The sequence below is a fragment of the Ooceraea biroi genome, chromosome 4, assembly GCF_003672135.1.
Source record: "Ooceraea biroi isolate clonal line C1 chromosome 4, Obir_v5.4, whole genome shotgun sequence".
NCBI lineage: Eukaryota > Metazoa > Arthropoda > Insecta > Hymenoptera > Formicidae > Ooceraea > Ooceraea biroi.
In genome coordinates this window covers 5647969-5669150 of record NC_039509.1, presented here as the reverse complement: position 1 = coordinate 5669150, position 21182 = coordinate 5647969, and the positions used below count along the sequence as shown (strand labels likewise).

At 37.3% G+C, this 21182-nt stretch overlaps 2 protein-coding genes across 4 annotated transcripts in view; both read right to left on the bottom strand.

Moving 5' to 3' along the window:
- The window catches only part of LOC105282478 (mediator of RNA polymerase II transcription subunit 20), a 107191-nt gene extending 104387 nt beyond the window's left edge, over positions 1–2804 (bottom strand). For both annotated transcript variants that reach the window (XM_011344447.2, XM_011344448.3), the window contains exons 1-2: positions 1260–2804; positions 853–995 (exon numbers count right to left, since the gene is read on the bottom strand). In XM_011344447.2, coding sequence (XP_011342749.1) covers positions 853–995; positions 1260–1273 — 157 coding nt within the window. In that variant the 5' untranslated portion in view covers positions 1274–2804. The remainder of the gene's footprint in view (positions 1–852; positions 996–1259) is intronic.
- A 689-nt stretch (positions 2805–3493) lies between these two features.
- Positions 3494–21182, bottom strand: LOC105282477 (carbonic anhydrase 2). Of its 2 annotated transcripts, XM_011344445.3 has the most exons (8): positions 20668–21182; positions 13216–13416; positions 11385–11506; positions 9348–9443; positions 7598–7712; positions 7106–7204; positions 5778–5956; positions 3494–5314 (listed from the first exon to the last, which is right to left on the bottom strand). In XM_011344445.3, exons 1-8 carry the CDS (start codon positions 20705–20707, stop codon positions 5246–5248), a joined length of 921 nt encoding a protein of 306 aa, XP_011342747.1. In that variant the 5' UTR covers positions 20708–21182; the 3' UTR covers positions 3494–5245. The 2 variants fall into 2 exon arrangements, with proteins under 2 accessions (XP_011342747.1, XP_011342748.1); XM_011344446.3 differs by lacking the exon at positions 7106–7204.

The following is a 21182-nucleotide window of genomic DNA, read 5'->3' as shown; positions in this document are numbered from 1 at the left end:
GATTTTTGTTTCTTTGTGTTTGCATTATATTTTTTTATTATGTAAATAATAAATTATTATGTAAATAATGATTTATTATGCTTTATTATATTTTGGAGGTATACGTTATGTATAATGAGACATAACATATACATTTAACATTTGTAAACTTTATTTATTTATATAGTTTGTATACTGTCGAGTGTTTATTTATTATAAAATTCTGACTCATTAAAAAAAAGTGTCACAACCTCTGTGCCTATGACTGTACAGTGTTGCGGATGAAAATTTATATAAAAGCATTTATGTTTTTTATGCTTTTATATAAATTTTCCATAGTACAGTTATGTCAGAATTTTATAAAAAATAAACACTCGACAGTATACAAACTATATAAATAAATACAAAATTTACAAATGTTAAATGTATATGTTTATGTCTCATTATACATATACGTATACCTCCAAAATATAATAAAACATAATAAATCATTATTTACATAATAAAAAAATATAATGCAAACACAAAGAAACAAAAATCCGAAAAAAAAATTATCACAACTCGGTCTCGAACCCAACTTGCGCGGATGGCAAAAATACGAGTCTCGCGCTTAGCCACTGGACTACCGCGCTTCGCGCCGAACTGTAGCTATTCATGGTATGTACTTTCCGTACCGCTGGAAAATGCTCACTTGTATCATTACCGAGCGTAACGAACTAGTTCACGTCCACTTTGTCAGGCGGCGCCAAACGTCAGGAGGCTGGTGGCCGCTCTCAGGTTTCTCTCTGTCAATATACAACACGGCAAGATACGAAATTCGCGGAAGCCGGAATACGGTTTAAATCCCGAATCGCAGAAAGAAAATGTACTTACCAAGCTGCGGCACCGACATGTACGTCTCGCAATCCACCAGGAACTGCCCCGTCTGTACCGCTCCGAGTGCGACGACTCTCTTGGTCAGAAATTCAATCGTCTGCGGCCCGGTCCGGTTCTCGATCATCGGAAACTGCTGCAGCCTGCGGAAACACGCGTATGTCAGCTGTTACTATCGATCCTAATGAATTACGTGAACACTCCCGTGAGCCGAGACGTGATTCTCGACGAAAATGGAAAAACCGGGTGAGAAGATACGGCCGCACGTGTCCGCTTGGCGACATAACCTCCACGCGGCCGCGCAACACGCCGCGATGTTTTAACACGGCAAATTGAGGTTACGACGTGTCGTTCGTACAGTGAAGGGTTTTATAGACGTATTACGAGCACGAGAGAGAAGTACTTACACAGTAACACCCATTCTGCGATGCGTGCTTTATCTGTACACACGCACTAGTCAAATACACACAACACGATTCGAGAGAACGCAGCGAACTAAAGTACCACGGACACTGTTCGCGCTTGTACATACTATCGAAGTACGCGCGCAATTTGAATAATCGTACACGTAGAGCTGTCAAATTTCCTATGTATTTGTAATCCATGTAGTTAACATTTATTCAAGTTGAATTAAGTGTCAATAATATAATATTGATTTGCTGTAATGATAATGGTAATCTGTACTTTTTTAATTATTTTAATTATAAAATTTAATTATAAATAAAGAAAAATAGAGCATATATATTATATATATACAGGACGTTTCAAAAGGTTCGGGCGAAACTTATACTACGTGCACTTTCTCAACTGCCACTTTAGCGTCATTGCATGAGATGTAATTTCGTAGCTTGGGGGGACGCTGGCGTGGTTTCAAAGAATTACAGGAAGAACTCCGGTCGTTCTACTACGTATCGCGCATGCAATTTTACTCGTTGCGCATCCTTGAATTGGTCTCGAGCGACTTTGAACATCAAAGTCAGGTTGTTGGCCTTGCATCCTTTCATTCGACATCTACCTCAAGGAGTACCTTAAAATAGAAGCGCTCAATCGTCCCGAATAAATTTGCTTTGCATTAATAGTATATCTTTTGTTTTCTTTATTTTCCTCTCTATCACAGTCGAGACTACAAAATACAAATACATATCTCATGTTTCTAACAATAATCAGGATATTAGTATACAGCGTAATGTTAAAAGATTTATTTATAATATTTATATGTGATATATATATATATATATATATAATGTGTGACTGAGTGTTTCTCTCTCTCGCGAGCAGTTCTGCCTACAGCAAACATTATAAATACTGATGGCAAAATATCGCTGCATTTCGATTGGGAGGGACATGATTTTACAGTTTAGCGGAGTAGCAACGCGATTCCTGAGAATACGTACGAGAGTACGAGAGCCAGAGTGTCTAAAGTGTTAATTAATAAGACATTCGACAGAACAGGGTATCATGTAATAACGCAAAATTCGCCAATATATGGCACGACAAAGTAAGGCATATAGCTATTGTCTATATTAAGTGACTGTTGACGCTTGAGAGCTGCAGCCCACAAATTTATCTCATCGATTCACTTTCGCCTAATAGTATTTTTCGCCCGCACCAATCGAGAGATCATCCCATGAATGAGAGATCGCGTCAGAAGTTTCTTTAACAGCAGATTTACGGACATTGCTTGTATATCTAGTTTTACTGAAACCTGTCATATTGTCGGGTACATTAAAATTCAGTTTTCGGTTTCTCGTTGATAAAATATAAAAAATAATATATGATAAAAAATAAATAATTTTTATTTTTATTTTACATTTAAGCCGCATGAATTCTCAATCCGTCAAATTGACGGGTTCCGTAAATCTAGTGTTAAGACTGTTAAGGGGGGAGCCTGCTTTAGAACGCTGAAAATAAGGTATATTTTACGAATTGTTTTTGGAGAAACTATACAGCGGATCATTATAAAACTTTTATGCATTTATTAGTACATGTTTAAAGATAAAAAAAATTATTTTTTGATTTGAATATATCGCTTGTAGAGGTCGTCCTGGAGAAATCTTAGTGCAGCTGCGTCGCCGGCATTGCAAATTGGTGAGCATTCTCCTGCCTCCAAATTTCGTCTAAACTGAAAAATTGAAATATCTTCTCGTTATTTATGAATTCCCATCGTCGATGAACCAAAGAGAGAAGAAAAAAGTTGAAAAGTGTCAAAATGGTGGAGCTTAGAACACAAAAGTACGATTTTTAGGCAAAGTTTTTGAACTTTTTCATACAAAAATAATTGTTTAACTTAATGTTTTTATGAATATTAAAGGTTCATCGACGATGGGAATTCATAAATAACAAGAAAATATTTCAATTTTTCAGTTTGGATGAAATTTGGAGGCAGGAGAATGCTCACCAATTTACAATGCCGGCTGCACTAAGATGCCTCCAGGACGACCTCTACAGGCGATATATTCAAATCAAAAAATAATTGTTTTTATCTTTAAACATGTACTAATAAATGCATCAAAGTTTTATAATGATCCGCTGTAGTTTCTCCGAAAAAATTCGTAAAATTATACCTTATTTTCAACGTTCTAAAGCAGGCTCCCCCCTTAAGCACGATTAACAAAACAGTTTTTCTTTCAATAAATCATTCTTTCAGACCAAAGTTAGTAGAATAGCACGTTACCTCCAAGTCACATCCGCGACAAATGCCACTGTAACAATCAGCAACATTCAGCATCTCACTTGTTGCTCGATACATTAGTCGTGCAATGAACTGTATACAATTGTGATTATATTGCACGAATTTATGTATATAGCTATCTGGAATAAAGCTGTACAATGTTCTCGGCTCTTGCATTACTCGCGCGTCAACAGTAGTAGACACTTTATAAATACACGCTTTATATAAATACATTGTAAACGGCTCCAATTTTAGACCACGTATCCGCATGCGTACCGCACGCGTAACGTAACATAACAGCATCTATAAACAATCTAGAGCATCGCACCTGCGACATTCATTAATGCAACACGTATCACCGTTTATTAGGTAATTGATCGAACAGGATCTCTCGCTGTGCGCTCTATGATACATTTTCTCGTATTTAAAACCTTGCGTGTCATTACTTTATATCAATCTACAACGTGTAAAGTGATATAATGTATAATGAAACATTGAGCAGTCAGCCAATGCCATTGTAATACAAATTTTATCTTGCTTTGCATCGCGAAAACAATGCATGCTTGTACGTATAGACTTCGTTCTTTCGCAATGGCGCAGTTGCAAGCAGCAATTTCTATTTAACGAGAAAGCGAAATTCCCCATGCGCAAAAAGCAAAATTACTATTCAACTTTATCTACTTTATCTTCATCCATAATTGCACTTGAACTATTATTATTGAAATGCGCGCGTTTATTAACTATTCCAGAATGTCCCCGACCGCACAAACACACTTCCTTAATGCTGATGATTTAAATTTATCATTCGATAAACTATACGCGCGTTTGATAATACGCGTTTCCGCGTGTGTCAAAAAGTTTATTGAAAATTGAATTTTTTTTAAGTAAATGACAATAAAAATTATCCCCTGAAATAATTCAGATAAATATTCTAAATATGTGAGACTGTTTGCAATAAACGTGACAGTGTCCCTGGAGGAGCCGCAAAATGGGCGCGGTCGGTCGGCAGTTACTGCAATTCACATCGTAAAACAATAAAATATCTTTTTTTAATGATAATATTTTTAACGATTCGTATAACGTTTACTACTATCAAGCAACATTCGATTGGTCAAAGATCTTACTTGAATTTAGTATTTCGATGAATCCACAATAACATGTTATGCAGGATGTATCCTAAAACGCAAGTATGTCCGTTAGATGGAATTTATCTAAAAGTACATTTAAACGACATTTACGTTTCATGATACATTCTATATAAAGTCATGGTAATTGCGAGATATGTTGACAACGCCAGTTTTTAATATCTAAGATCTACAGTTTATTGTACAATCAAGTTGAATAATGTATAGAACATGACGAGCTCGCTCTGCCCGCTCGCCCTATGCAAGAGCCAAGCCAACACATATTTTCAATTCGCGTCCACAAACCAACAGAAACTTCTTGCCCGTCGTGGAGAGGACTGTTTCTCCTGACAACGGGATCGATTGCACCGTTATAAAACTCGATTAACGAAGAAACGATGAGTTAGTGAACTGCTATTCGCAGAATAGCGCGAGTGTTCGTTGATTAATCGGAAGGCACATTGAACGCTGTTAGCAACTATGTATATTGCGCAACCAGTCACTATGAAGGTGCGATTCACAAAATTGAAGAGAAGATCGAAGGAAGAACCTTCCTGCTTTTCTCTTCCCTCTTATTTTCCACGTGGAGAGGAGACCTTCAGAAGCTACCGCATTCACGCAGCACGCGGTTTCCCAGCGGCATTGGTGGGCGGAAATTGTTGATTACCTGTAAAGGAGAAAACAGAATTAAAAACAGGGTCGTATAGTATATCGCGACGCCCCGCATCGTCAATCCGAAATATACATATGTCCCCGTTCATCGTGTCGAGACGACGTGTCGCGGTCAACGCCTCGTCCTGGACGCCTAAAAATAGCCGGTCGGCTACTACTTGACGAGTTTGCGGCATATCGCGCAAAAAAGGAAAACTCGTTGCAACGATATGCATCACGCGCGGCTAGAAAATGGTAATCGTGTCGGCACGGAGGTGTTTGCCGTCATGTTGAATCATGATCCATTTATCAAATTGGAAAGGAAATGCGGGAGGATGGAAGAGAATGATACGGAGAATCCATGGAGCCGGTTAGATAAGGAAAAGGTAACACGTGATCGTGAAGAGTTTCATGAAGATAAAAGGAAATGGCATTGAAACAACAATCTTTTTTCGCGTAATACTTCTGCGAATGCTCACCGCTCCGTGATTCTCGTGACAAGGACACTCTTCGCCACGCGGAAACTTTCGCAGATTGCGGAAAATATTCAGCTGGTGATGGGAGACCTCGATATACTTTTTGAAAAGAATCCAAGTGACGCTTTCATTGCACGGCGGCGTTGTCAGCGAGCCCAAGTACGTCCAATATCCGTTATCGTCTAAAACAATATACAAAGGAAATATAAAGTTGAAGTCGTTTCTTCTATTTTATAGAATAAAATATGGAAATAATGAAATTACTGTTAAGCTGACAGAGACAATGCAATAAAAAAGATATGTAAACGTATGTGTTGAAATGATCATTTAAATAAGCAAAAATGTGCTGCGAGTCAGTGATTAAATTTAATTACACAGATTGTGAAATAATATTCACACAATTCTAGTTTTCAAGTTCTTCTTACAGCAAAATTAATTTTAAAACGGCTATTAACGTATCATGCTAATGAATTTAATGTAGGGATTCATAAGATGTCTTTAATCAATTCGCATATTTTTCGTAATACATTTGACGTCATGAAAATATTTGATTATTCCATCAATACATCTGTTATATAAATTGAAATTTAATAATAGAAGAAATTGTATTAAGAAAATGGAATTTTTTCTATAACATGATTAATGTACTCTTTATCCTCTGGAGAGGCTATATTTCGCACAAGAACTCTTCATTCATTATCTTTCGGTGTCATCAGTATACTCAAGTGACATTTTCCCGAAATAATATCTATAAATAAGACTAACAGGAAATATCAAAGGTAATAAGGTACCTGGAAGATCTATATGTTTAAATATTTATACATTTATATTTGAGGCACATACGTACAACACATGCACAATATTATGTTACGTATGTAAAAGAGGGAAACTAAACGAGTGCGTTAATTAGAATTAAACAGTGCGTGAGGACATTACTATTGACATTTGTGCACTACTTTGTACCAACAAATACACATAAGTGTAGCCTGAGCAACAAGAGAATTCTTTAGCAAAAGACATTACGTATGTTTGCATTGTGTAAGATACTTCCTTTCATCAGGTGAATTCATCTCCGTTTATACATTTGTCCATATAAAAAACAAGGAAGATATCAATTACTACGAATCCCATGGCATGCATCCATTTAGATTTGCTCGACCGTGTTCAAAGCATTAACGTGTAAGATTGTAAAAAGTTGGTCGTTTGGGATGATTGTATCATACAAGTATATTTCGTGCAAATTTTTCGCCGAGCTGCTGCGAAAAGTGAGAGTCCGCTGAGGCGCGTAGCTTCTCGCCTACTCGTATGAACTAGTCCAAGGCGATACGAACCTTGGAAGTCCCATTTGTTCTCGTGGCGAGGAATAATTCGGTCGGCCCAGCGCATGCACGGATTCACGCATCTCTGCGTGCCGGCTCGTCCACCGCGCACTGCGCATGGAGCAACATGAGCGAGAGCACGTATGCGGAAGAAATTTCGTTAGTAATGTCAATGCAGAAGCACGCGTTAAGTATTAAGCGATTTTTAGAATTGCTTGACAGCTTGCACGTAATATGTAATTTTGCACAGATATGATTCTGCTACTTTTGGATGTAAGCTTATTTACTCATTACAAATTACTCATACAAATTATTCAATTTACGGGACTATTACGACGATTGAACTTTCGTAAACACGTTGGAACACTGATACCAATAAATATTATAAGAGGAACGTTAAAAACAACAAGAACATAGATCACGAAGATTATACATCACGAAAGGAATATTTGATCAAAGGGACAATCATCAAATTACTCGAGCAATCAATCGACATTAACTTACCAGGAAGAAGTTTACCAGGATCGATAGGTTCCGTAATTTCTACAACTTCGTCCTTGTGTGAGACGTATGGTAGTAGACGCGCGATTTTGTCCATTTCTTCATGTGTTTTGCCAACCTAGAAATAAGTTCATATGTATTCTCCAATATCTCCAATTCATTTTACGAGTTGTAATTAAATTGCTGAAAATAACAATTTATTTCTTATAACTTCCTAATTAGCAAAATATTTTTCCTATGTTCCAGATATTTACGCATTAAATACTCCTATGAAATTTATTTGTAATCTAGTTAATGAGCGAATCAGTAAGGAACCTAACGAATTACCATAAAATAAATGGACTCTTGTTTTAGTTCTTTTAATTAAATTCATCTGAGCATTTTTAAATTGCAAAGATAATAATTACGAAATAGCCAAGCGAGCAATAAATATATAGAAGCATTAAAAACGTTTGACATCGAGCTGACTATCGATTATGCAACATTTTTCAGACGATCTAACGTGTTGTCGCATATTGCACATGGTGCACACATTTTCTCCGATATGTATGTTTTTCGTCTTGCGCGAATCGAACGTATCTTGAAGTTATTACGTAAGAAATATTCATGGTGCTTCAGAAGAACATCGATGGATTTATAAGCTTTTCTATCCCTCAAAGATTATGCACCAATTTCGTAATTATCTTATCAGGAAAGATTATTTACGCGCGCTGACATTTTTATAATTATCGTAAATATTGCAACGCCCATATTTCTACGACATATCAAGTTATCTAACAGTAAGTTAAACGTTGCGCACAAAAATATCGCGGAAAAGCAAAGCGGAAGAGGGTAATTGCAGTTGCACGCGATGGAGGTGTTCTTTATGTTGCACGTTCTTTGTTACGAGTGCGAACAATCGCATTGGTTGCACTTAACAAAAATGTATGCACATATTTCATTCCTGTTTCGCCAACAGGCGAATAATTGCGTCTATCTTTCAAGTTTACGTAACCGACCATTCGATGACAATCGGTGGTGACACTTCCACTGTTATGGATTCTGCTTGTGAACGTCTTATGTAAAAGCTTAAGTAGCTAGAAATACGTAGAGCGGCTTAAGTGAATTAGAATCCTAAAGAAAACAGGTGTGGCTTCTGAGTGCATTATCCGTGAGATAAAGATAAATTTGCAGAAAAACTTGACCAACTATGGAATGAGTTAAAAAGTAGTGGCGGTCTTTTGCTACAGAAACCAAATAATTTTATTTGCACGCGAAACAATTTATTTATTTAATCAAAGAATTCTCTTTATTTTCGATTATCTTTCATGATATATTAGAATTTGAAACAAAATAAAAGATAATCGAAAAAAGAATTATTTATTTGATTAAATAAAGAATTCTCTTTATTTTCGATTATCTTTCATCACATGGTATATTGAAACTTGAAACAAGTATTGCCAATTGGTAGCATGTGTGATGCTATCTAAAATACCGTCACAATTTGTAACATTCATCACGCGATATTTTTACCACATCCAATACTAAATATTAAATTTAGATCTAAGATATATCATTATCACGATAATAATGCAATTATTACTATACTGTTATATAACATGATAAATTAGATAGTATATATTAGATATAATATATTGTTATATGTAATATATTATAATAATATATTATAAATAGTATAATAAATTAGGTATAAAATATTACAATTAAGCGTAGTTGTAACGCATATTATTGAAACGGTTATCGTAGTACCAACCTTAAGAAAAACTCCCAAAACAGCCAGACCGTCAGAAGCTTTCGCAGCTTCGGCGAAAGTCTTATACTTGCTGGTGTTCCAATGCACCAAATGTAGCTGAAACAAACGGAAACCTCTAATAAATCTGAATCACATATATGGAGCGTAATAATACATAATTAATGACGAGCCAGATGACAGATCGGCTGGATACGAAAACAAGTACTTAATTATTTTTTCAAACAGTTAATCGATAAATGTCAGCTTCTGTATTTGTATTATTAAAGAAGATCGATAACGTCGTTAACGTCATTCTCTTATTTCGGTCAGCTTAATCAATGTTCTTTTCGCTTAGGTTTAATAGCGTTTCGCTATCAACAGTTCAGCATTCGGAATCACTTCCGTGATGCGATCTGCATCATCGGACGGATAGGTACGCAACAAAGAACTTGATCGACATCCATAAATGATAATTGCATTCGACGGGTGGTCGTTAAAAAAATTATGTAATCAGTGCACAGTAGCTGGACGCTGAAATTCCACGGATATCCGATCGACCCGGTTCCTTTAATGCACGATCGTTATGAAACGTCGTTTATATCATCGTGAACAGTTTTGCGATGGAACAAAGAATCACGCGTGTGTCCGAGGCGGAAAGAGTGTCGCGCGTTCGTTCTAAACGCATCGGAAAACGAATCGAGGACGTGCGCAGCGATCGAATGCAAACTCACTGCGATCGCCAATTGATTCGATAATACGTTTAAGACCACTGGACCGTTTAATTAACATTGAATGAGGTTGCAAGCCGCCCGATAAGCCGCACGACTCAGAAGCATTAACGATTATTTAAAAATATGTCCTTGCGCGCCTATAAATGCAAATCCGATAATAGGAGTTCCTCAAACCTTTCTATTACTGTTGATCTGTAGGATTTATCGTGCAAACAATTTTCTACATATAGCATCATCGATATCTCTCCTGATCGCAAACAGAGTCAAGTTGAGTTCAACTATTTATAAAGGATTGAAAACATACTGCTGCGTAAATGATTGCATAATCGATTTATCGCAAATCGAGCGAACGAATGCACTCTGCTCAGAATATTAAATATGTTGCAGCAAATGAGCGATTTGAGCAGAAGCGTTGCAACGAGTGCCCCCCAAAATAAATTCACGCGATATCTAGGATAGCGCTTATCCATCTCAGAATTACGCGCGGGTGTTCAGGAAATACGCAATTTTCTCGGTTAATTATTGACATCCGTCTCACAATTTGCAGATGCAGATTGTCTGTTCGTCTTCAAAAATTCTTTCAGCGTTTAATGCACACAGGTGGATGTATTAAACGCTGTTACATCATTCGCGCACAAGTGATACTTTCAACGATTGCAAATGCCAATTATCGTTTCCACGATGTACGATTGTTGTTCTTGTTTTGTTCGTAATTCGATATGTGGCTTTTAATTGCACGCAGCTGCCAGAGTATTAAAACCATTTAACAACGCTGTTGGCATTTCATCAATGCAACGTATGAACGATAATAGCATTCTATTTACAGGATAAATGATACCGCGTTATTGCATGCTTGCGTTTATAATTAGTGTCTGTAAGGTGTAAGGTCAGTCTATCTCTTTATACGTAAAAGTTTTACTTTTAGTGTCTGTGAGATTCTATAAGGTCTGTCTATACTTAAAAGTTTTACTCATGTTTATAAAAAATGTCTTTTTCTTCACTTCTAATATATCCGTGGGCAATTAATGACCAAACAAGGGTTTTGGTTTACCCTCGATAAAATAATTCACACCAATAAATCGCACGTGGTGGCTCTCGAGCAAGGTCAGTGCCATAAGCTCCATACAAATAGTCGCAAACAGTGAATCATGCTCTCTACGTGACTGTATTACTAACAAGCTACTTTAATATTTGACGAGTGCAAAGAGTAAACTGACGTAGCTGAATAATTATTGTTTTTATCCAATCTACTTACCAAAGTAAAAACCGTAAAAGTTCAATTGAACTGCATGATGCCAACATTTAGAAAAAGATAATTATATTTTACCTCTCCGGCGAAAGCTTGACCGTCCACCGTGTGTTCGGATCCCCTGGAATCGCTGCATCCCCAATGACAGTGGTATTGCTCCAGCTTGTAGACGTCGTCCATCAAGGGTCCACCACTTAAAACTGCCGACACAAATCGAGATCTATATATTATATGCGAAATAAGAAAGTACGAACGAATAAGTGAAGGATTCAAATAAGTTTCATCTAATGTGGACATTTGCGAAACGCACTTCTGGGAAATATATGTCGCGAATGAACGTAACAGTGGGTCGTTATGGGCTTCTCTATTACAGGATACGCCTGATTAGCCAAACTACGTGGATTGCACGGGGGGTTATAACGAGAGGGGATCGTTGCATTTGTATATCGCGTGACTCGTTTCTGCGTCGGCGGATCGCACGGACAAGATATGCCGCGACGCATTCTATCATTTTGTCTCGCCTGCGTTTCAACTGCAATAAAATTATTTGCAGAGTTTCATGTGCCAAGTCTCGGAACACTTGTTATGACGCCGTTGCGGAATCCTTCGGACGAATATAAGAAATATAAGAACCCAAAATTACTCGTTACACATAAACAAGAAAACGGTGGAAATTTTCTAAAATATTACAAAAATCATTCTAGACTATTTTAAGAGATATAAAAAATATTGCGTCAAAATAACTGTTACATTTATATGTATTACTGCATATTATTTACATAATATTATTTACATAATAATACAAATAAATATTGTTTGGAAAGATTATACTTTTAACATGTAAGTTTTTATTATTTTTTAAAATTATGTTTTAGATTTTCCCACAAAATGTGAGTTTTGAATATCAATACTTTTTGCAAATGACAACTCCTTGAAAAATTCCCGCGTCAAAAAGTGATGATATTACTTATTATGAAAGATGACATCGTAACTTTACTATCGCCACAATTTATCTATTGTTTTGTCTCGCATATTGTCAGATATAGAGTATAGCTGCGGTCTGTGCCACATATGAATACACATAATACGCCACGGCACGGTCGTCCTCATTTCAAATACGCCCCGAGCACTCGACGAAGGTAAAAGCCCTCCTAAGTGGCACGAAGTCGACAGTGAAACCTTCGTAACGATATACGATGAAGTATCGCGCGAAAATACCTGTACGCGTCTGCGTACACATATCACTGCCATTTTAAACTATTTAAAACTGATATTTGTAAATGATACTCGTTATTCATCTAATAATATTTTCCAAATGCTATGTAAAATGTCACAATAACAAAGCAAATTGTATCGCATCATCGCGTGTTTGTACGTTATATAAGACTCATATGCATAATGAAAATCAATGAAAACCACTATTAGCCACGATATGTTGTGTAACTTATCGATACAAGGAAAGTGTTCGTGCGAAGCATCTCCAAAAGGTGCTTTTTAAGTCTTCGGCGTCACTGCCAATTCTAACGTTTATAGTAGAAAGCTTAGGGTGGAACGCGAGGTCGAGTATCACAAACAATCGTCTAAAATTATATCGGGTCGCCATCCCGCTGGACGGGCGAATGGCGCTACACCAATTTCGCAACGCGCTGCATTTGCATCCACGACGATCTGCAATTCAAAGTCCCGCGACCGCGATCGCGACTACGGCTTCCTCAGCGAAAAGAAAGAGTTCTCCGCTCACGCGTGTACACACACGACGCACGGCGGAGAGTTGTTCACCTGAAGGAGGTCACTGATCATCGTGTTAAATATATGTCAATGGCATTTGAGAGCGACGTTCACGCACACTTTTTCTAAGAAAAAAGAATGTCATCGTACGATGATGATTTTTGCTTCTGAAAATACTCACATGTGCCTTCGCCGTCGGTGTCCACCCGCCAACAATATCCAGGATTAACCAGCTTCCGCGAAGCCGTAGCCGGATACTTCCAACGGAGCGGTTTGCTACTTAGAGCCTCGTGATCGGATTCCGCCCGATCGGTCTCGATGTTCACCGGACTCTGCCGCGAGCCGGCTGCCATCGGGAATTTCGTTACCCAGGTGCTGGGTCCTGCAGAGAGAAACATAAATTAATGTTGGCCTGTTAAAGAGAAAGATCAAAGAGCACAGTGGACTCTGAATAAATCGTCGACTGATTGATTTGGATCGAATATTCATCCTTTTCGCGTGACTTCTCTCCAATTTACTCCCTCGACTAGAGAAAATTGGTTAGTACGCTGGCTTCGATGAATCTGTTACGGTAACAATTGGAAATAGAGTGCACGACATAAAACTAGAATCACTAGTCTTCCCTCTTTATAATCGCAATTACGATTTCGCGCTCTGAGAATAAATTATGCGCAGGTTCGCGACAACAAGATACCACTGTTTGAAGACGTGAGCTCGCTCAAACAAATTAAGACCTGAGGAAACTGGCATGCCATTTTCTGAACGCAAAACAAACTTTTTATCACGATGCACGTTACGTGCTGATAATTGATTGAAATACGCTCCTATTAAAACTCCGTTTTGTATTTGCCATCGGCGTTCTCCAGAACGTTTGTTCCATTTAATGACAAGCATACGAAAGTATGATAAGAGCTAATGATGTTTGCCGATTATGGCGTACCAATACATCGATAAACGATTCAAATAAAGAATAATCGGCGAAAGACTGTCTATATATTATGTTAAATTTATGTAACTTCATGCTTCATATTATATTAAATTCATGTAATTATTTTGCTTTATAACGCTTAATGAAGCATATCATTTTCAATAATCTCACAGTTTCCTTATCGGCACATGTCACGTGCTGCCGCATTAATTTCTCTTTATCGGATCTCAGCACATGATCTCGCGTATTATTTGCTATGTAAATGGATGTCAACCATATATCGTTTCTTCTAATATTCCCGAATGATAAGGAATACGTTACCGATATTAATTGCGTTGCGCAAATCACATCGATTGGCGTTAATCGACTAACGCGAATGCCCAGAATGTTTGCAACTTTGATCCGTCGTGAGCACGTTTTGCGCATCACGTTCAAATCTGAGATCACACGTGATTATGACATAATGTACATACACGACGCAAACGATCTTGTGTACATCGCACCTCTCTTGATTCTCCGATGCATATGTGCTACGCCTTATCGTCTCTTCGTAGCAAATAACTTCACGGTCAATCATCGATGATCAAACTACGATTACGCGATATTAAATTAATCATTGCAACTGCTTTATTACGCACAACGTACAGCCGTACAAGAACCGTGCATTGCGTGGAAACAAGATTAACTTAACTTTTATCAAAATATACGTATACAAGATATTATAAAATCGAGAAAATAGTGCTGAAATTAATGAAGAATTAAAATTGATATGCCATTAATTTTCGCAATATGTTATGACCTTCGGAACATATCGCCAATGACAACATCTTCTTTGCAGTTAACTTTCAAGGGAAACAACATAATCATCAGTAAAATTGAAAGCGCAAGACTCGACAGAGTGAGACGGCTCAGTCATTCGTAAAGCGTTGAAGCGGAATTAAATCAGTCTACGATATTGAGACTCAACGTCACGTGAATTTTCAATGAAGGATAGCCATGACTATAATGGAGTATACAGCTGTTTGCTTGTCCAATTCAGAAAGCATCGATAACAAAAAATCGCGAACTCGATATTTGACAGGCATTGATCGAGACGATTACCAGTGAATTGCAAATATCGTAAATACATCCACTGCAGATAAATCGAAGACAGATACGATCTGATGTTTATTATTACTATCAGTAGATCCAGATAATTTATGTATTTCGTATCTGAATACTTACACACGTTTACAAAAATTACTTGGACAGTCAGTTATTTCGAATATTGAGTAATTTACCGAAATATTGACAATAATAATATTTATGACCAAGGCAATTCGATAAAGTTATATTATTGCTTGGACAGTCAGTTATTTCGAATATTGGGTAGTTTACTCAAATATTGATAATAATAATGTTTATGACCAAGGCAATTGGAGTTATATTATTATTTTCAATAATTCTTATAATTTATCTACTCGAAAAGGGAAATAAATATAAAGATATGAAGATAGATAGTTAAAAACCTAAGAGTTGCAATGCACAAAGAGATTAAAATTGAAGAAATTAAAGGGTGTCGATTATTAATAAATAACTAGTTGAGTCACTGTTAGATCTTTTCGATGTTTCCTCCTTTCCTAGGAATGCTAAACTGCGATTGCTTAGTTTATTTATTGTTTTGAATTTTATAGTTTAAATCGTTCATGTGCTACGTTTCTAAATTAATCGACATGAGACGTTAATGATTATTAAATGCAAGGTCATACTAGACACTTTGTCCATTATGATAAAACTAGGTAGTAATTAACTTAGTCGTAGTAATTAACTTAATCATAGTAAGTACCAGTTATATATATAAATACAAGAAACTACAAAAGCAACAGAATAGTCAAAATGTGCCATTAAGAGATTACGAACGATATCATTGTCCGTCAACGTGACAACTTAAGTCCTTGTTATTATCTCGATCTTTCAGGTAAAGAAAATACCCAGACTGATTTATGTTCGTTTGAAGGTTCATTCAACCTTGCGACGTGATGATTCAACGTTTCAAAAAATATCGTAAAGTTTATTGGGTGCGTTTTATGTGTTTGTACATGTGTGTATGTACATGTATGTGCGAAAGAAAATTAAAGCGAATGCATTTGACAAAAACTTTCTCCCTTTTGTTCAAATAAAGAGAAAACTTCGCTTTTCTCCTAGATCAATAAAGAAGCTTAACATATCTATTTTCTACATGGGTGTGTTTCATTCGTTGACTGTTAACGCTGTAATGTTAAACACGATGGCCGTTCGCCGTCAATATCATGTACATATTATGCACATCAGACATGACAATAGAGCGATATGTAGTCACGCTTTCTCTACCATGCATCATGTATTCTATAGATATAGCGATACGTGTGACATTTAGATGATATCTTAATGCGGAATATTATATCGTTATTTATAATTGTCGTATTTTAATCCGAGTGTAGTTATGTAGCGTGCAAAGTTGCAGTTCTTTAGCATTTATATACATATATATATATGTCATAATGTTACATTATAAATATTAAAAAAAATTCTTATTCAAAATTCGACTTAACTAATTCGACTAAATATTCAACATTATGGAAAACTTGTAATATGTAACTCTTTTTTTCTTTTTTTTAAAGAGAAGTTTGCGAGTATTGTGTAATTCATATATTTTTCGAGTACGTAGCGTGTTTAAGCTACGTAAGCCTCAGAGAGAATAAAAGAAACACGCCGCTGGAATTAACAATTACGACCGTGTACAAATAAGTCACGCGCGTTTAAGTTTCACCTGTGCGCATAATAAGCGCGTTCCTAGAATGGCAGTCATCAACTGACAGACAATTTGCAAGTTGATCGCCGTGAACGAAGATGCGATTGACCACAAGGGGATTGCTTCATCCCGATTCTCATTGTTAATTAAACTTTCTTTCTCGGAATTGCCAGTTTCCCACACTCGATGCGATACGATATTTACAACCATACACATCTCGATATTTGTGATTTATATTACGTGCAAACGATAATACGATCATAAAATACCACTTCACCGTAGAGTCTGCAAAAAGTTTTCTTTAGAAGATACGAAAGATGTGTTTGATGTGCAAAGGCTCGTAAATAAAATAGGCCTCCATTCGAGTGTGCCTCTCGCAAGGACGTTTCTCGAAATGGGCCCATAAAAATTATACATTGTGTTCGTATGCGTCAGCGCTTTCACGTGGAGAGAATTGTTTACTATCAACGAAGCGAAAGTATATTTCCTATTTTTATCCTGAATCGAATTTGATTGAAATCACATTTGCCCCGGCGACAACCTAAATCGATAGGAAGCACCACGAGAACGCGGTGGCATACAAGTGTATAATACACGAGTGCAATGGAAGGGATATCTCATATATGCCACTTTTTCATTACTCTTTTATTATCTTGATCCTCTATTTGCTTCCGAGAAAAGCCACATTGTCCTCAACTTGATTACGAATGCTTATAACATGTTATTTTAAATACTCGATTGACCGATTGTTAAAAATCGAGAGTTCAAATTGTAACTCTTGTCGAGATAGTTTGGCAGTCGTTCGCGCCATCAGTTCACAGTTATCTCAAATATTAATAAGGTAGAATACATTGATAATAAAATCGATGATAAAGTTGACTATTGCATGGTAAAAAAATTATAGTCGGGATATTCATTTTTATAATAAATTCTATTATAATACTAGTAATATGAACTATTATATTATCATTAGCAATATTCTATATGCTTGGCGCCCCAGAATACTATAAATTATAGTAAAATTATAGTTATAATTTCAACGATATTTGTTTATCAGTGTATCCCTGTCATCTCCATTCACTTATAGACACGATAAAAATCGACTTTCCGGTACTTGTTAGATAAACTGGTGAATTATGCAATTAGAAGGACTGATCGTGATTACGTGACATCGTGCATTTCGTTGACCTCGATTATTCAAAACGGGTTTCAACAAAAACACTTTCATTTGCGTACCAATGCTCGAGAAATGTCTACGACCTGAAAGAGTATTTTCTATTTGACACAGACGATTACTTATCGAATCGCTCGAAACTTTCCGATCTGCATAAATCAAAAAGCAAATAAAATCTTTGGGAAGAAACCCTCCCGTCCCGCGCAGAACGGTAACCATGATCACGTGAGAAGCGTCATGGGACCGGAGGCATCTTACAAATAACTTATGACGGCCAAACGCATCGATCAATTTCGAGCAACGGGCCTCTCCCAGCCGGCAAATGACTTAATCATCTCTCGACGAGGTTTCGTTTGTCTGTGCCTCATTTTGGCAGCGGGCCGGTACCCTTCCCGGGGATGCATGCGAATCACGATACTCGGCACGTGGTCGCATTCGCAATCGGTTGAAAGATAGCGCTGACAAATTGACTCGAGATTAAGGGCGTTTCGGGGGCATGCACGGCAACCCCGACGCCGGCGGAACAAAATGAAACTGGGTCTGCGACCCCCTGCCTTCGTGTGCGTGCCGCTGCACGTGCAAGGCCGCGTAGCACATGCACCACCACGCGGGCGCAGCGTATCCGTGTGTGAGCGCGTACTTTCCGCGGGAACAGGTGCATCGGCCTACGGAACTACGGAAGAAAACTATTGATTTTCATTTACCTACGGAGTCGTGCCCCGTGTTCCACGAAGGCTACGAGGAAAGCACCCCCGGTCGCTTGGCACGGCTCGCCCGCCCTGCATTCGAGCGAGGAGACAATGGCCCCTAGGTCAGTGAGCCTGCGGTGCCATTCGGAAACCGATTCGAAATGCCAGAAATGCCGAAAATAGGCAAAAGTGTGAACAACGATGTGAAAGAAACTAATTAAGACTCTTCTGACTGTATATTTCTCTTTCTTTGTTATCCCTAATTAAGGTTCAATAGAAAAGATTTGCTTTGAAAAGCTATCAATCGCATGTTAGTTTCATTTTACACGTTTACAGATGGATAAATCAGAAATGATAAAGTAACATCGTTACATTTACATTAAAATCTATATTATGCGATCAAGTCGATATATATCGTCGATATACTTGTAATACTATTATTAAAATTAATACAATTTATTATTACAATTAATGATATTAAAATTATTACAATTAATTATTAAAATTATTACAATTAATGATATTTGTAAAAATATAATCGGAACGTTTTCATCCAATAATCTTTTTACATTATAACTATCGAAGTAGTTATATAGAGCTGATTATAGAGTATTGCTATTGTTAATGTTAATTCTTTAAATAATGATAATTATTATCTCAAAGATTTCTAATAAGGTATTAATTATCATTTAAAGAATTGACGTCAGCAGCAACAGAATAAATTAAAAAACCTTATTTAGATAAAGCAACAAATGGATATATTACGATTATCAAGATATGAAACTTTCCGTACAATCTCAATTCGAAGAAAGAAAACTTCAAGGAAAACTTAGATAATAGAAGAAAAGTATTTACACATGTCGACAATATTCTCGTTATTACTGCTACATTTAATCAATTTGAGAAAGCGCACGGTGTTACAACAAAATGAAAAAGTTGACGAGCCCGTCGTCCAACTTTTCAGTCAGAGAGCGAGAGAAAAGAAAAAGAAAGTAATTTTACTGGTGCAGAAATAAAAGAGAAAACAATTTTGAGGAAAATAACGGGTGTGTTCGCTGGCCAATTAGAAACTTCTGCTATAAACGCATTTTTCTTTGAAATACAAATGCCTTCTTATGACGATCGCACCGTCGTTTTCTCTTTAAAGATCACGTGAGACAGTTTTCTGGAAAAAGAAAATTGCGAGGCGACTTCATAACGGAATTAGTCTATGCTTCTCTTTTACAACGCGCACTTTAGCGATAGGACTTATCATGATCACGGTCATTCGCGGTAGTTAATCTGAAACCATGGATAAAATACTAGCGGCTAGCGGCTGCGTGGTAGCAATTGTTGAACGTTGAGCACAGAAATATCCCACTTGTATGCATATTGGATGACGATCATGAATGCATACCGATTGACAAAGCGACTAATCGATAATTTCGATATACACTTGCCAGAAGCAACGTACGAGAGAAACTAAATTAAATTTTCGAATTAAAGGAAAAAACGTTATATCCTGGCAAAACCGATATGTATCGCCTAGATACAACGTAACTAGACTAAATATCACGGTTCCTCAAACATCAGATAAACCGGTCGGAAGAAAAACGTCGGATCCTTGCAAAACCAATAGGTATCGTCTAGATACGACGTAACTAGACTAAATATCATGATCCGCCAAGCATCAGATTAATCGTTCGGTAAATAAATGTCGAATCCTTGCAAATCCGATACGTATAAAAACTAACTAATAAGCCGACTAATAAGTAAATGCTAATAAATACTCGCACGTTTGCGGAGAGATCATGGACGTGGTATATAATCACAAAAATGAATTGCTAAAACTAAGATAAATATAAATATAAAATATAAATAAGAATAAAAATAAATGACTAAATAATTATGTGTTTACTAAATACATCCTGACAACTTTCCTAACTTCTTTTCCTCTCATAATTTAGTTAGAGTCACAGAGTTCACGATACTCACGTTTGCCGCATGCAAATGTAGCGCGAGGAAAATTTCAGTTTGCGCATAAAATTAACAGTAATATATGTTACAACTTTAAAGAAACACCGAGTACTTACCGTTCTGGATGGAATAATCCCATTCGTCTTTCGAGCCCATTGCGCACAGCGGTTTACGGAAAATTAAGGTCCGCCAAGTTGAGATCCGAGTAGAGTTTGCACCCGCTCGTCTTGCCTGCCTGCGTCGAGCCTTCCCAAGTTTAAACGGGCACACGTGCTTCTCGGTTGCTCGTTACGGTAAAACTACAAAAACTGTGAAAATCGCGGAAACCCGTGAGTGCTGCGCGCGATCGTCCGCGATTGGCTCGTCTAACCGGTCGACCAACTCGTCTCGGCAACTTGCAAGGGACAAGAAGAGAACGCGATGCAGACTCACACGCTGTCGTAACTTCCCGCAAACCTTGCAAACTCGCGTTTCGAAGAGCGACGAGAGGAATCTCGGTGAGTTTAGTGCGTCTGCGCGTCTATCGCCGGACAAGTTGCAAGCGGCACTTTCTCCGCGAGTTTCTTTCCTGCCTTTGTTTTCCTGTATGATCGTGAAACCGATTACCCCACGCGTCCACTTCTACGACCGT

Excerpts from the sequence above, each read along its gene's own strand:
- LOC105282477 (XM_011344445.3), bottom strand. The coding sequence starts at position 20,707 with ATGGGCTCGAAAGACGAATGGGATTATTCCATCCAGAACG. Across the intron at positions 9,444-11,384 it reads GTCAAGCTTTCGCCGGAGAG|CTACATTTGGTGCATTGGAA; the intron begins GTAAAATATAAT and ends CGTTTGTTTCAG. Across the intron at positions 7,205-7,597 it reads TCCTGGTAAACTTCTTCCTG|TGCGCGGTGGACGAGCCGGC; the intron begins GTAAGTTAATGT and ends CTCCATGCGCAG.